General features: G+C 37.1%; 1 protein-coding gene across 3 annotated transcripts in view; it reads right to left on the reverse strand.

The window, feature by feature from the left end:
- Positions 1-18,179, reverse strand: part of LOC150075068 (protein disulfide-isomerase A5) — a 755,693-nt gene that overhangs the window by 240,671 nt on the left and 496,843 nt on the right. For all 3 annotated transcript variants that reach the window (XM_090388976.1, XM_090388975.1, XM_090388974.1), the window contains one exon: positions 15,390-15,455. In XM_090388976.1, coding sequence (XP_090245102.1) covers positions 15,390-15,455 — 66 coding nt within the window. The remainder of the gene's footprint in view (positions 1-15,389; positions 15,456-18,179) is intronic.

The raw sequence follows: 18,179 nt of genomic DNA on the forward strand, positions 1-18,179 counted from the left end.
TTGGTGAACCTGCAGCATTTTCTAGGCATCTCCGGATGACGAAAGGGGAGAGTTTGCTCACAGGTTGGGATGACAAAAAGTGTATTATGAGGAAAACTGAAGATTCCTGCTTCCTAGTGTCCATTTTAAGTCTCTTTGAAAGAGAGAGGCCACGGTCGGTGTCACTGTCATGTTGAGAGCTCTTGGGGTCTAAGCGCGGAAATACATCTGTTTCCATTTCTGCTCCTTTTAGCCCTGAGTGATGGATTCCCGCCGAGGCCCCACCACATGGAGGTAGGAGCTGTGCCACCAGTGACCAAGCAGATACTGATGTTAGTAGGGTGGTTAGTATTTGATATAAAGACTAGGAAAAGAAAGGTGGATATATTTCTGGGTTCTTACTTCTGACTTTGCAAGCAAAGAACCACTTGATGTGAACAAAACAGGAGAAAATCACACAGGAAAAGAAATAAAACTTTATTGTTTTCAAAGAGCACTCTATAATTCACACAGAGAAAAACACTTGGCACTCGGGGGCAAAACAACAGTGAGCACAACACTGAGCCTTTGGAGACTCCAATGATAACATTAGTCCATGAAGAGCAGTGTCCATTGATTACCACGCTCTGTCTTCTCCCATTCAACCACCCTTTTATCCAGTGTAGCATACTGCTCCAATTTGTACAGTAGTCTTCCATGTGCAACAGTATCAAAAGCTTTCCTGAAAGCTTTTGATTCTGACAAATGGGGATAAGATACAGCCCTGTTGCACACCTTTTCCAATTTCAAACCCCTCAGGTTCGTAATCTGGGCATAAGGAAGAATCCCATCAGAATTGAGTCTGTACAACCCATTCATAATTTGCAGAACATAAGCTTTTATGTAAGAAGGGGTCCTCTTACCTTTTGGTAAGAGGACCCCTTTGTTCCCCTCAACATTCTTGTTGCTCTTCTCTGTACTCTCTCAAGGAAATCTACATCCTTTCTAAAATGAGTCCTCAAGACCTGTATCAGTCTCGTAATCTGTATCCCATCAGAATTGAGTCTGTTCAACCCATTCAAGGAATTATACACCTCAATCAGATCAACTTTGCTTGCATGTGATATCAAGGCTATTGTACAGTAGTTAAAGCAATTTCAGGTGTCTCCCTTCTTTGGGATTGCAATAAACACTGATCTCTCCCAGTATTTTGGCCAGATTGCTTTTCCAAATCTCCTGGCACAGATATTGACTGAAATCTGTGGGTTGGTCACTCACATAGTAGTAAAGCTTTTGTGGATTTATTGGACGATTGTTTTCTACATCAGCATGTTCAGGAGGCAACTAGAGGGAGTAACACTCTTGATCTGATTACCAGTAGTGATGCTTCATGCATTAAGAATTTGCAGATAAAGGAACCACTAGGTGGCAGTGATCACAGTGTGCTGAAGTGGGATTTACTCAGAGGTAACTAACATCAGGAGTAAAGGGAAAGGATTTTACTTTCATAAAGGTGACTACGGTGGTCTGAGACAGCATTTAAATTCTATATGGTGGGACCAACTGATGATGATACCAAAAGCAAATTCAAAATGGGAAGCATTCCAAGAATTAATCTTGGAAGCTACTAGGTTTTCATACCAACTAAGAAATGTTGTTCAAAGCTTAGGCCTAAATTGATGAAAGATGAACTAATTAGACATGTGGCAGAGAATAAAAATGAATGGGATACATAAAAATTAACAGGTAGATAGATGCCTATGATATAAGCTGGTCTGTAACCAAATCACAAAGGAGGTTAGGCAGGCAAAGGCAGCTTACAAGAAATCTTTGGCAACGGATGCAAAGAAACAGAGCAAAGAGTTCTTTACTTATGTAAACTCTATAAGAAAGGGAATGAATCAGATTGGTCCACTTGATATTGATAGTTCAACTGTTGATAATCCTGCTCAGGTTCGTAACGAACTGTGTATTTTGCATCTACATTCACACATGAGCAGTTATTCAGGGAAGGGAATACCAGAGGTGAATTAAATTCTGGCAGTGAGCAACATGATTTTGTAATAACTGAGAGCAAAGTGGAGGAGAAATTGTTGAAGATAAACATAAGAAAGACAACTGGGGGGGGGGGAATGTGGGATCTATCTAGTTTTATTAAAGGAGGCAGCAAAGAAAGTAAGCAAACTCTTAGCCATAATTACGAGAACTTGCTTGGACTCAGGGGAGGTACCCATGGACTGGAGATGTGCAAAGGTGACCCCAATTCACAAGGCAGGATCAAAGGGTGACACAAGTAAGTATAGACCTGTTAGTTTAACTTCTGTTCCAGGGAAATTAATGGAGGCACTGGTTAAAGAAGCAGTGCAGGATCATCTAGACAAGGCTTCAGTTGTAGCCCAGACACAGCATAGGTTTGTGAAGTCCGGTATGACCAATTTGATTGGATACTATGATGTGGTCACAAAGGAACTGGATGCAAAGAATAATTTTGATATCATATATTTGGATCTTTGTAATGCTATTGATATTGTTGCACATTGAAGTCTGCTGCACAAACTGGAGGCAAACGGCTGCTATGGACAAAGGGATGGTTGAGTAGGAGAAGACAGAGTGGCAATCAATGTACACAGCTCTTCATGGACTAATGTTATTAGTGGAGTCCTCCAGAGTTCTCCCAAGAGTTGGGCGCATTGTTCTTTTCCGTATTTATTAATGATACTCATGATGGTATATCAGGCTTAATATCCACATTTGCAAATGATACAAAAGTCGGTAATGACACTAATGACAGTATGCTGCAACAGGATCTAGAAAAGTCAAGCAGATGGGCTGAGAGGTGGCAACTGAAGTTTAACATTGACAAATGTAAAGTACTTCCTATGGAAAGCAGTAACCCCAGAGTAATGTATCAACTGTGTGGTACTACACTGACAGTGGCTGAGAATTAAAAGGACCTGGGGGTAATTATGCAGGCAGATATGAAGTTTTCTGAGCAGTGCAGACAGTCTGCAAGAGTAGCTCAATGATATACAGGAATTTTTTTAGCAGGGGTAAGGAGGTGATTATCGCTTTGTATAAGGCAATGATCAGGCCACACCATGAGTACTATATACAGGTCTGGAGGCCTCATTTTAAGAAGGATGTAGAACTGCTGGAAAGAAAAATGCATGGGATGCACATAAATTTTCAGGCAACACAGAAGCCTATTGTAGATACAAGCTAGTCTGCAATCAAGTCACAAAAGAGATTAGGCAAGCAAAGGCAGATTGGAATTATCCTTGGCAAAGGATGCAAAGAAAAACAGCAAAGATTTCTTTACTTATATAAACTCTAAAAGGAAGGGGATGAATCAGATTGGTCCACTTGATATCAGGGGCTTGACTGTAGATGATTATTCTCAGATGGCTGCAGAAACTAAATGAGAATTTTGCATCTACATTCATACATGAGGAGTTACTCGAGGATGATAGGGCCAGACGTCTATCAAACTGTAACGGGGAGTTAACTGATTTTGTAATAACTTAGAACAAAGTAGAGGAGAAATTGTTGAAGTTAAACATAAGAAAGGCACCTGGGGTAGGTGGGATCTATTCAGTTATATTAAAGGAGGCAGAAAAGGAAGTAAGCAAACCCTTAGCCATAATTATGAGAGCATCCTTGGACTTGGGGGGAAGTCTCCACGGACCGGAGATGTGCAAATGCACCTCCAATTTACAAAGAGGGTGATCAATAGGTGACACAAGTAATTACAGACCTGTTAGTTTGACTTCTATTCCAGGGAAAATAATGGAGTCACTGGTTAAAGAAGAATTGCAGGATCATTTAGACAAGACTGCAGCAATAATTCAGACACAGCATGGGTTTGTCAAGGGGAAGTCTTGTCTGACCAATTTGATTGGATACTGTGATGTGGTCACAAAGGAGTTGGTGGCAAAAAATAATTTTGATATCATATACTTGGATTTCAAGAAAGATTTTGATACTGTTGCACATGGAAGACTACTGTCAAAACTGTAGCAGTATGGCATTAAGGGCAAGTTGCTTCAATGGATGAAAGGATTGTTGAGCGGGAGAAGACAGAGTGTGGTGGTCAATGGGTACTATAATTTTTTTTTTTTAATCAGTGAAGGAAACTGGAAAATGCCGGTGAAATGTAGTGTCGATTTAGCTATCCAAGCTGCAAGTTCATTCCATACAGTGCAGTCATGATCTCAAATTCAGCAGGTGACATTTCAATTGTATGTCTGGAAACGGTATATCTTCAATCTGGTCTACTTCAAAATAGGATGACAGGAGGAGAAAGTGGATTGAATGGGAGTGCCTTCCCTTAAGGTGTTAGAGCAGTTATTTCCATATTTTATGGAAATCTGATATGTGGTCTTGGGAAAAGTTGATTGCATACAATGCTGCAAAGTAGATACCAAATTTTGCCAATAAGAAAATATATGAAATAGCTGCAGTTCCCACAGTTTTATCCATTATTAAGTTAATCAGTATAAATAAAGTTTCCTTGCATTAGCAAAAGCTGTGCGTAACTACTGGATATTATAGTTTGACAATGAGATTTTCCCTGCGGCTGGAAGAAATCATCACAAGACTGTGAATGCAGTGTCCAAGTGGGTCTGGTGTATCTTGAAAGTCATGTTAGATATCTATAAATAAACAGATCACGAACTTGCAAGAATAAAGTTATTAAACCATAACTTATCACCAAGTGGTCATCTAAGTCCTGCAGAATGATCTTCACTGATTTACTATGGTAAACATTTACTATTGCAGTTCAAACAGGCACACCCAAATGGGGGGTGAGGCAAGAGGCTTTTAATTTTTGCCACATAATGTACACTAGGGTTTCCCTCTAAAATAAAGCAGGGATTCATTTGCTTCAATATATTAGCTGCGAACCTTCATGAGTATAATGAACTACATGTGTAGTATACACATGAAGGAGAGTTTGTTTAAATGAGTAAATACCCCAGATGTGGATGTGCATACTGAATTTTAATCTGCAATTTAATTTCAGTATTGAGCATTAAGACCAAGATAAAAAAAATAATAGTAACAAAAAAAAAAAAAAAAAAAACTGATGAAAATGCTGGTAACTAGAATCAGACTGTTTATCAAATATAATTCCGGCTTTAATTGTAGTTTGAATAGTTTTTCAGAAGGAGATGGTTGTAGATCCCCCTCCCCCTTCTAGTAAAAGATAACTATTCCTTAGAGCCTATGTTTCTATTTTGACTGATGGACTTCGAAGTTTACCTTCAATAACTCATGGTCTGCTATTGATAAGAAATAATGGGAATCACTCATCGTTTCCATGATGGAAGAATTACAAACACAACAGAAACAATGTTTCAAATTTAGGCCTGATGTAGCCGAGTGGTCAGGAGTGAGAGTGCATAGCACACATTCCTTGAGTGGACCGGTGTTCAAGCCTGTGACTACTAAATACGATAAATATTTGTATCGAAGATTTATTGTAAACTCTACTGACTTGGTTGTCATGCCAGAGTATAAACAGAAAATTTAAAATTTTTAACTGTATGTTAGTAATTCTGATATTCAAATAATATTGCACTGAAGTGGATCCCAGGGGAATGCCCTCACACTGAACAAATAATTCAGAGCAATTATTTTTATGGCAGACTGAATATGTTCTATTGTGAAGGAAACTTTCTATTTACTAAGGGCAACTGGCCCATCAATTATGAAACAATAACATCATGAAGTGATGTCAAAGGCATGTTCTATATACAAACTGACCAGAACCGTGTTTCCCTATGAAAGCATTGCATTTGTCTCTGCTTTAATTGCATCTAACATATATAGATTCTTCCAAAACCAATACAAATTGTCGTTTCAATCAAGTTTTAATTTTCAGGAACCATGCAAGTCACTTGTGGCCCCTGTTTTTCTAAGATTTTGCCTAAGCAGCTGTTAAGTAAATTTGCATAATTATGTGAAATTCCACATATTATGGTTATACATATTTTTCCAATATAATTATACTTATATATATGCTTCCACATAATTATGCTTATAATTATGTGGAAGTGAGTCAACCTTTCCTAGCTTTACAAAAGGGTGTAAAGACAAATGAGTGGCATCAGGTAAAAGGATAAAGCATTAAAAAAAAACATTAAATAAAAAAAAAAAAAAAAAAATCCAGAAATTTATAGAAGGTTAATAAAGTTGCTTATGTTTTTAGTTTAACTGTTTTATCATTAGGTAGTATTTTGAAGACTAAATGCACAAGGCATAATGTGTAATGGTTTGAAATTAACTATATAATATCAGTGTAAATACACCATAGTTTACCCATAAATTTAACTACCTGAGTAGTGTAAATGCATCATTTGATTTTATCTCATATTATCTCATTGAAAGAGGGCGCTGACTCTCTTTAAAAATTACAGCTATTAACTGCCGGCTCCGAAAAAGCGATAAGTGTTTCCCATTTTATTTACTTATTGTTATTTTATATTGTACTTTTTAGGTAGCCTTATAGTTCTAGTTATGCTGGTTATTTTTATTTTTAATTTAGATAAGAGTTTTTGTAGCTTATTCCAACAAAACCACTGTTTTGTTGGAATATTGCATCCATTGTTTTTGTATAGAGTGTGGTAGGGAATTCAAATTTTTAATTGTGGTAGCTAGGTAGCTCTAACGTAAAATTATATAGCGTAATACGCATCAATGCATTTAAGATTCTATTAGATAGTGTAGTATTGACAATTAATTAATCAAATTCATTGATGTTATTAAATTAAAATATCATGCCCCAGACTAGAGCAGCAAAGCAACGGGCACAAAGTGGCAGGAGTGCTGTGACTCGGGAGAGAACTGAGGGAGGCGATTCTCGAACGCATCACAGCCTAAAAAAATGCGCAACTTGTGAAATGTTTGCCGAACTCTCTGTAACAGAACATGATCTGGCCAAGGAATGTCTTTGTGTGTGCCATGTGCAGAGAGTGTCTAGAAATTAGGCGTCAACTCAATGTTCTAATGGGTGTCTATGAGAGCTTGAGTTGTAGGGTAGAAACCCTCGAAGAAATTAATATGAGGGGCCCGTCAAGCTTTCATCTGCCCAACTCAATGCAAGAGCTCATTCCTGTGCATCAGGAAACACAGCTGCAATCTCCAAAGCAGAATGCGCCAGTCCCAAAGAAACTAGTTATTGTTGGTGACTCTACTGTCAGGGAGATGGGTAATATATTGTGTAAAAAGGATATATGGAATAGGACCAGGGCGTGTCTGCCAGGAGCAAAAGTTGATGACGTTGTGAAGCATTTATCATATGCTAAGTGCACAAAGGGTGATACTGTTGTACATGTTGGCACCAATGACATTAAGAGTAGGAGATCTGCAGATTTACTTAACAAGTACAGGTCAATGATGCAAAAAAAGTCGTGAGTTAGGGTTAAATTTGAAAGTGTCTGGAATTCTGCCCAGACATGATAGGAGGGAGTACATGACAAGAGCCTTGTCAATCAACTGGACCCTGGAGGGAATGTGCAAGGCTCATGGCGAAAATTTTTTTCAGCGTGGTCTGTGCTTGTTAACAGGAGAGATTGCTTCTACAGGGATCGGATACAGTTAAATAGAAAGGGTGCAAGAATATTTCCTGATGCTATCGAGGCAGTGTTAGGTGGGTCGGAAAACTGCTAGCTTGGGGGGGGGGATTCACAGACTGAAAGGTTAAAGGTAGCCGCAAGCAGAGGTGAAGGCGATTCTTTCACTACTTCTATTAGTATAAGCAGTGGTCTGGAGCGAGGAATGCTAGGGGTTTCACCTGTTTCACGATGACTGCCATCAGGGACTGATGGCAGTCATCGTGAAACAGGTGGGTATATGGGATGTGTTAGGGTAACTAAGAATAAGAATAGGTGCATGTATTCTTGCATGTATATCAATGCTAGAAGTATAGTAAATGAATTTGATGAATTTGAAGTGTTGGTCAAGACATCAAAGGCAGATACTGTTGGAATATCAGAGACGTGGTGTCAAACAGACATTAGGAATGCAGAATTGGAATTTGGGGAGTACAATAGTAAATCAGAATGAAATATAACGGGGGATTTTAACTTCCCAGATATTGACTGGAACTTGTGGGTTGGTCACGTGCACACTAGTGAGACTTTTGTGGATTTATTGGATGATTATTTTCTGCAGCAGCATGTTTGAGAGGCAACCAGAGAGGGTAATACTCTTGATCTGGTTATCAGTAGTGATCATTCGTGTATTAAGAATTTGCAGATAAAGGAACCACTAGGTTGCAGTGATCACAGTGTACTGATGTGGGATGTACTTAAAGATATAATTACCATGAGGGGTAAAAGAAAGGGTTTTTGCATATTATTGTTTTTAATAATAATAATATCATTTTTGTATATTATTATACAGATTTTAAATTCTCTACAGTGGGATCAACTGATGATGTTACCAACAGCAAATTCTAAGTGGGAAGCATTCAAGGAATTAAGAATGGAAGCAACTAAACCTATTAATAAATACTGTTCAAGGTTTAGGCCTAAATGGTTGTCAAATTAACTAATGAGACTTGTGGCAGAGAAGAAAAATGCATGGCATGCATATAAATTATCAAGTGGCACAGAAGCCTAAGGCAGTTATAAGCTAGTCTGTAATCAAGTCACAAAAGAGGTTATGCAGGCGAAGGCAGATTACGAGAAAAATATTTGGCAAAGGATGCTAAGAAAAATAGCAAGGATTTCTTTACTTATGTAAACTCTAAAAGGAAGGGATGAATCAGATTGGTCCACTTGATATCGATGGTTCGACTGTTGACGATCCTTCTCAGATAGCAAAAAACTGAATGAGTATTTTGCATCAATTCACACATGAGGAGTTATTAAGGATTGAAAATGCCAGAAGGTTAAATTGTAGCAGGGTGCTTAATGATTTTGTAATAAATGAGAGCAAAGTGGAGGAGAAATTGTTGAAGTTAAACATTAGAAAGGCACCTGGGATGGATGGGATCTATCCAGTTATTTTAAAGGAGGCGGCAGAGTAAGCAAGCAAACCCTTAGCAATAATTATGAGAGCATCCTTGGAATCAGGGGAGGTCACCACAGACTGGAGATGTGCAAATCTATCCGCAATTCACAAAGGAGATCGAAGGGTGACACAAATAATTAGAGACCAGTTAGTTTGACTTCTGTTCCGGGTAAAATAACAGAGCTACCGGTTAAAGATGCATTGCAGGATCATCTAGACAAGACTGCAGCAATAATTCAGACACAGCATGGGTTTGTTAAGGGAAAGTCTTGTCTGACAAATTTGATTGGATATTATAATGTGGTTAGAATGGAACTGGATGCAAAAAGTAATTCTGATATCATTTCAGGAAAGCTTTTGACATTGTTGCACATGTAAGACTACTGTACAAATTGGAGCAGAATGGTATTAAGGGTAAGTTGTTACAATGGTTAAAAGGAAGTTTGAGTGGGAGAAGACACAGGGGTGATAATCAATGGGTGTTGCTCTTCGTGGACTAATGTTATTAGTGGAGTCCCACAGGGTTCGGTGTTGGGTCTACTATTGTTTTGTATATTTATCAATGATATCGATGAAGGTATATCAGGCTTACTGTCGAAGTTTGCAGATGATACAAAAGTTGCCAGGGTTGTTAATGACAGTAATGGCAGTGTGCTACTGTAACAGGATATAGAAAATTTGGGAAGATGGGCTGAGAAGTGGCAACTGAAGTTTAACATTGACAAATGCAAAGTACTGCATATGGGTAGAAGTAATCCCAGAGGAACTTACCAACTGTGTGGTACTACACTTAAGGTGGTAGAAAATGAAAAAGACTTGGGAGTAATTGTGCAGTCAGTTATAAAGTTTTCTGAGCAATGCAGACAGGCTGCCAGAGCCGGTCATGGTGTTTTGGCAATGATATACAGGAATTTTGCTAGCAGGGAAAAGAAGATGATTGTACCTCTGTATAAGGCAATGGTCAGGCCACGCTTTGAGTACTGCATACAGGTCTGGAGGCTTCATTTTAGCAAGGATGTAGATTTGCTTGAGCATGTACAGAGAAGGGCAACAAGATTGGTGAGGGGAATAAAGGGATTGTCTTACCAAGAGAAGCTTAAGTTCTGCAAATTATAGCGGCTGGAGACTAGGCACCTGCAAGGTGATCTGATAGAGGTGTATAAGGCCTTGAATGGGTTGAGCATGCTGAATTCTGATGGGATTCTTCCACTTTTTCAGATTACAAACCTAAGGGGGGCATAAATTCAAATTGAGGAGAGACAGCTGTAGAATAGATGTGCGGAAATTGGCCTTTAGCCAGCGTGTGGTTAATTGCTGGAACAAACTTCCATCTGTAGTTGTGGAAGTAGATAGGTTAAATAAATTTAAGGAGGAACTGGACAAACATTTAGAGAGAATGGTTGAGTGAAATTTTTTATTTTCTTTTGGCTGATGCTACATATGCTCATACGCTTGCTTTCTTGTATCACAATGCCACGATTACTATTACTTTCACGAGATACCAGGTATTGCACTACTTCGAATAAATAACACTTCTCCAGAAGAGTAGACCACTATTATTTATCCTCAGTGGGCACCACAACCGAGACGGCACCATTTTGGAGCTTGGTCTGAACAGCACCATTCAGCGCTAAAATCAAATGACGCCTTTACACTACTCAAGTAGTTAAATTTATGGGTAAACTATGGTGTGTTTACACCGATATTATATAGTAAATTTCAATCCAAAATACATTATGTCTTGTGCATTTTGGCTTCAAAACATTCATTATCTTCACCATTTGGCATCTCTCATATTGTGGAATTAACTTCACAACCACAATGCATGTTTACATTATCAGGGTACCTGCCCGCCCACCGATGAGTGAGCCAACGGGCTCCAAAACGGTGCCATCTGGGTAGTGATGCCCATTGAAAATAAATAACAGTAGTCTCCTCTACTAGAGAAGCATTATTTATTCGAAGTAGTGCAATACCTGATATTGCACTACTTTGACTACCTGATACTGCACAATATGAAATAAAATCAAATGATGCCTTTACACTACTCAGGTAGTTAAATTTATGGGTAAACTATAGTGTATTTACACCGATATTATATATTCATTAGGAAGTAGATTCAAGCTGATCCAGTACATTACTTGATGTTTCCTTTAAGTAGGACTTCTGTTCACATGAGATGGCTGATTATATAGGAGGGGGGCCAGTATGTAAAAATGTTAGTTTTATGGCATTTGGCACATTCTTTGTTCTGTTGTAAGAATGGGTTGTACAAAGTTATGCCAAATATCTCAGAGGATGATTCAAGCTAGGACATTAGCTATTGCAATGGGGAACAATAAGTCTTGTCCATTCAAATTTACCAAGAGATGGAGCCAGCAAGTAAGTATTTGCTTCTTTAGTTGAAAATGATTTAAATGACAAGCTACGTTCACAGCCTTTCAAAACATTCTTGCCACACTGTTCTGCTTCAAGATCATATGAACTGCTATATCTGTTATTCATTTATAAAAATTTTCTTATTCAGATATAACATTAGTTGATCCCTTGCTTCCAAAATGGAGCAATAGCTTAACTTCATCTTTCATTTTATTCTTTCACTGTTTCTGCCATCCTCTACAGTTTGTGCTAAGCCTTGGATATTTTCTGTATTTGTTTCAAAAAAAATTAATGCAAGTTATGCATTAATTTTATTTGGTTTTGTGTTTCTTCCATGTTTTGCTTGAATGTATTTCCAACAGCTTTATGTTCTTAAAGTTTCAAGATTATTTTTGCAAGACTTTTGTGTGGATTTTTCTCTTCATCCTCAAAAGCATAGTCACTGTCTAAAAAACTACCAATCCTATTTGTGTATTCTTGTTTTCTGTTATCCTTTGAAAGCTCTTTAATTTTAATAGTATCTTGAAATGGTTTGGCTACAGCCCACACTACATTTTTCACTAGTACTGAAAGTGGCTCTTGTCAGTTTGTCACTAGATCTTCTGCAAGGAACTGTCTAATGCAGTGATTTTCAACCAGTGTGTCACAAAGGGCCAGTAGATGTGCCATTTGAGGAAAGGTTGAAAAGAAGTAAGAAAAAAATTGTCTAGGTACATTTTAGAAGTACTATACATGTTTCATAAAAGGTCGATAAGGATGAAAACAATAACAGTTGAATTAAAAAAACAAGTTATTATAGTAAAATTCCAAGAACTTCCAGCCCTATTGTTCCAGATCCCAAAATAACTCTGCAAAGTACTTTTACAACTCCACCTTTCATCCTTTTCAAGCCACCAGTGTCAGTCTTCAGTCAGCTATTGTTCAGATGGTGTCAGGTGTGTTATTCCATGAGAGTTTGCACTAATGCATTTTTGTTTGTTATTTGTATTTCATTTTAACTATTTTGTTATTTCTGAATTTAGTTGATTTTTATTATATATATATATATATATATATATTTTTTTTTTTTTTTTTAGGTCTTATTAGACATTGACAGATTTCTAATTAAAAAATGCAGGTCAGATGATACCAGTTCTGGTAGTATAACACATAGTACAGTTAGCATTGGTTCTAAAACCATTGTGACTCAGTATAACGAAGATTATTTGTCCTTCGGATTCTTTTCATCTGGGCAGCCACATCCTAAGTGTGTTGTCTGTGGTGAGAAACCGGAAAACCAGGCTATAGTTCCAAGTAAGATTAAAAGACACCTTCACACGAAGTGCTCACATTTATGTGAGTAACCAAATGAATATTTTAAAAGGCTTATAGATGCTCAAACATGCCATGCTAAACAATGAACCAAAATCACAACTATTTCTGACAAAGCTCAAGAAGCAAGCTATGCTGTTGCCGAAATTGTGGCAAAAAAGATGAAATCACATACAAATGCTGTCAGTAATTTTACCAACATGCTGTTAAATTGTAAATATTATGTTTGGCGTGGAATATGAAAAAGAGATTTTGAAAATCCCTATATCTGATAATACTATTAGTGTATATATAGTATAATAGTGTATAACACTATTGGTGTAAACAAGACATGTCTCAAGATGTTGAGTAACAAGTGATAGCTAATATTAAAGAAGCTGATTTTTTTTGTCATCCAGTTGGACGAGTCAACTGACATCACTTGAAAAGCTCAACTCCTAGCATTCAGCAGGTTGACAATATTTATTTTGCAAACCACTTCCAGAAACAACATAAGGCCAAGAAATTCTTGATGTTGTTGACAGTTATTTCACTTCTCACGATTTGTCATGGAAATCATGCATCAGCATCTTCACAGACAGTGCTCCCTCTATGTCAGGAAGCCTGAAAGGATTCGTCACACTGGCCAAGCAAAAGAACCCTGGAATTGTTTTTTACACATTGTTTCCTGTACAGAGAGGCCCTCATTTCAAAATCAGTAGTACCTGAGCTCAAAAAATTACTGGATGAGATGATCAAAAAGGTTAACTACATCAAGAGTAGGCCATTAAAATTGAGGTTGTTTCAGAACTGTGTTCTGCCATGGAAGCTGCTCACACACAACTCCAACTGCACATGGAAGTGAGCTGGCTATTTCGAGGGGAGGTGCTTTCAAGGTGGTATGAACTGAGGGAAGAGCTTATAATTTTTTTTTATATCTGAAGAGTCTGAGCTGACTGACTTGCTTAGTGATGAGGCCTTAAACACTCTTAACAAGAATATGCAGGGAAAGAATGAAACTATTCTTACTTGTACTAACAAAATTAACTCTTATAAGGAAGAATTAACATTGTGGAGGCCAGAATTAAAAAAGAGAACAAAGTTGAAATGTTTGAGCTGATAAAAAGTTGCAGACTGGACAAAAATCTTGTTGATTTAATTCTACCAACGTTTGTCTGCCGAGTAAGAACATTGACAAGTATTTCCCATCACTCGATGTATCTTCCTTGGACTGGGTAAGAGATTTGTTTGTGTTAAGTGCATTCAAATCAGCAGAATTAACTGTTTCAGAAGAAGATGAGATGACGGAAATAAGAAACGACAGAGAACTGCAAATAAAGCACTCATCAACAGATATGGCCTCATTCTGGTTCTCTCCAACAGGAGTACCCCCACTATCACAAATACGGTGATTGAAGCACTCCTTTCTTTCTCTACATCATATCTGTGTGAGGTTGGCTTTTCTGCTATGGACATGTGAAGAGCAACAGGTCGTGGCTTGAACGGAGGAGGCCTTGAGGATGTGCTTGTCAACCATCTGACCTCGGACAAGAGACATCACCAAGCACAGGTTCCCCACTGATATTTTTATATAAATGATATTTTAATGATTTTTTTTATAAATGACATCGTTTTCAATGATATCTCATTACAATAATTGGAATAATAATAAATATGAACATAAACTTTAAAAATAAATCTTTTGAAATCCAGATCAATATTGTTTTTAAAAATAACACAATGATTAGAATTTTAGCTATTGAACTTTTAAACAGTTTTCTTAATGCTTGTTTTTTTAATGGTAAAATCTCTCCTTGAAAAAAAAAAAAAAAAAAAAAAACTGATGGTGTGCCTTGACAATTTTAGCACCTTGTTCAATGTGCCGTCAGTGGAAAATCATTGGTCTAATGCATGGTGAAGTAAAAACTATAAATATAATTAAATATGGCACTTTTCCACATACAGGGTGAAGCTGTTTCTGTAGCAGAATTGGCTGTAGTAGTGGGTTCGTCATCAAAGATTGAGCTTCAGTGACACTGGAGGAATAACTTGCATTATAACGAACAAGGATTGAATATCATAGCCATCAATGGATTTTCTTGAATAGAAGTTCCCCTGAGAAGTGGCATTGAGAGCTGAACACGTGAAGGCATGTAATATACACTATGAACATTTCTGAGAAAAGAATGGGCAGTTCTTTTGCTCAAATTGCTTCAGCTTCATTAGAACTACATTAGGATGTACAAATAAACTGAGTTAAAGCTTATTCTGAGGCTAGATATCAAAAGGTTGCAACACTTGCTGCAGAGATCCCAGTAGAGCACCAGTAGTATGGGACTCTACATCGTAAGGTAGCCAAAACAGATTTCTGAAATTCATTGCATAATTTGTGGAATTGAGGTAGTGACTGTTTTCTTGCAGTTTTTGCCATTTTATCCAATTATGAACAAGCAACTCATGCTACTGTGAGAGTTGCTTGTTCACGAGCATATAATTATGAGGAGAATAACAGTAATAGCATTTCACAGAAGTGCAATGTTTAATCTGAAATCAAACCTCAAAAGAAATTTAAGCCTTGTTTGTTTGTTATTTGGTTTTTAGAAGCATCAGCAACTAAGGCCATATTGCTCCGGGGATATGCAGTGGTCATTCCCTGACCTTTCTGCATCCTCCGTATTTGGTGGGCACCGGCATTAAGCCTTGTAATTTTATCTCTAAAACTCTAACAGATAATATCTACTTACTCTTTCATAAATGTTATAATTTTATCAGCTGTTCTCAGACTGATGTCAAATATATATTCACCATTTCTGAAAAAAGAAAAAAGGGAGAAGAAGAAATTAAACACAGACAGAAAAATATACATTACAGCCAGGCCTCGCATAACGCGATTTTCAGTTAACGCTATCTGAAAAATGATACCACTTTCCACGATGCAAATTTCCATTTAACGCGATTTTTTTTTTTTTTTTTATGCGATAGTTGAAAAAGATTTGAATCGCGTGTTAAGCTTACCGCGAGTCGTACGGGCAATAAACAAACGTTTGCCTGCTGCCCGCCTCGGTGTGTTCCATCAACCATCGGAAGAAGACGTGTTACTTGTTTGTCTCCTGCTAATAAAGTCAATGCACAGTTGAATAAAAATTCAAATTTTTAAATGAGCCAGATGAAAATGTTACCGCGAAGGAGATAACGGTAAAAGAATTAGATAATCTTTCGTATTGCATAGAACCTCAAACAAAAGGTTTAAGGTTCTCTGCGATATTTATTTCGCCAGGGCCCAGAGAAGATTGTTGTCGGCTATCGGAAATTGATTGATGAAAAGAGAAAGTCAACACTGTTCAAATATTTCCGCAACAGTCATTTCTTCATTGTGTATTTTATGTCAGAGGTTCCCAAACTTTCTTGGTTCACGGCACCCTTAGTGTCTCAGTAATTTTTTCAAGGCGCACCCGGACCAAAAGAAATATCTAACAGTTCTGTTTAGTAGTTAGGTCCAAACAACTTAAGAAATGCTGGAACTGTGAACTACCTCGAGCTAGTAGTTCACGTGGCGTCTGACAGATGTCGAGTATCGCTGTGTTTCCCTCGAAAATTTATAATATTCCACAGCGCACATAAAACATCATATCACATTGCATAAAACAGCAGTTTGGGAACTGCTGTTTTATGCAATAAACATTTAATTCCATAATTATTTTCATTATCTTTTACATTGTATACATTTAAAAAGTTATTTAAAAGGTATTTTTAAAATTCTTTATGGACATTCCAGAAGGTCAAGGACCAATTATAATTTTTCCTATTGATTATTATATTCGATTAATGCGTTTCCGTTTAGTGCGATGCACTCGCGGGACGAATTAATCGCATTAATCGAGGCCAGCCTGTACTTAAGAATATAAAATATCTTTGATATACTATTATTTTAAATTCTAAAAGTGATTTCTCAGACATTTCAGCTTCATTACAAGATATGGTGTTAAAAATAAAAAGTAAAGCTTTTGATTTAAGTGGATAATTTCCTGGGAGACTACTATTCATCATTTTTTCTCATTATTGTTTCAGATGAAAAAAAAAAAAAAAAAAAAAAAAAAACATCACCCTGCAGCTATCCAAGGTTTTGCTCCAGATCTGATCCAATGCATGGTCATTCAATCTTCATTAAATATACAAAGAATCAAGTTGGCAATACTCAAATTTTCCAAGAATACTAGTCAATATTCTAAAAACGCCTTCTATATATATATGTTTGTTTCATGTTCAACTGTAGTGCAGTTTTCAAACAAAACAAAACACAACAAAATGAAGAAACAAAAATTTACATGCTGGCAGTAGCAAAACTGCATACCTGTTGACAGTTCTCTTAAAAGAATAAAGGATTTTTTTTAAACAAAAGCAAATGAATATATAATTATGAAGAGAAACACAGTATAGGCACTCTACTAGAAAAGAATGTAATTACATAGCAAGTTTAGATGTGCAAATGATCTTTGGGAGCTAAACATTAATATAATTAGGTTTGTAAAGGCCATTATGTGGATTAAAAACTATAAATATAATTAAATATGGCACTTTTCCACATACAAAATAACAGTTCAATGGAATAATGGTTAGAAAATTTATAAAATGATTTCAAAAGTAATTTACAGTAAGTAAATCAAAATTCACACGTGCTGTGTGCATTCAATTGGTGAGAAACTTTGCTCTCACTGCAGACCATGGATTTATGTGTAACTTAGGGACAAATAACTATTATGTTGCTATCATCTTTTTAAACTGTCATTCATCTGAATATGTGAATCACATATACATTTAAAAATCTGCGACACAAAAAGATAGGTAGACACTTGCCAATAGAGACAACCCACGAGCTGATAAAAAGCCAGTAAGATTTAAAACAGCTGCCCTAGCAATCTCATATTTTTAAATGTATAATGGATTTACCCATTCGAGTGATACAATATATAAATTTAAAACGATACTGGGAACTTAGGAAGAACCTGAAAAATTAACAAATATATATAAATTAGGCAGAATTATGTATATTGATGTTTGTATCTAAGTTGGCCATAAAGCCCAGAGTCGCTAAGCTGGCAGAAGCACACAGTGACTTGGCTTTTAGTGCCAAGTACTCTGTGTGTGTGCTCAGTCTTTAGTGAGAGTAGACAGTCACCCCATGACTTTGGTCAATGAGACTGCCACAGACATTATTATTATTATTATTATTATTAGCCATATGGTGCAAGGAAGCCTGAGGGTTATGCTGCACCAGCCAAAAAAAAATTCCCTAGTTACCCTGAAAAAGAGAGAGAGAGAGAGTTAGAAGTAGAAAGGAATCACCAAGAAAGAGAAGAATGATGATATCCAGCTCAGGACCCTGGGTGTGCCAAGCCCATTACTCACCAGATGTGAGCCCCTGGGGGTATACTCTCATACCTGAGAGTATGTCCTGAGAGTTGCTACCTGGGAGTCAAAACACTGATGTAACCTATATTCAGGTCAAGCAAACCAAATTTTGACAAACTCTGGTC

Source organism: Mastigoproctus giganteus, chromosome 14, assembly GCF_048544385.1.
Source record: "Mastigoproctus giganteus isolate SK-2022 chromosome 14, ASM4854438v1, whole genome shotgun sequence".
Classification (NCBI taxonomy): domain Eukaryota; kingdom Metazoa; phylum Arthropoda; class Arachnida; order Uropygi; family Thelyphonidae; genus Mastigoproctus; species Mastigoproctus giganteus.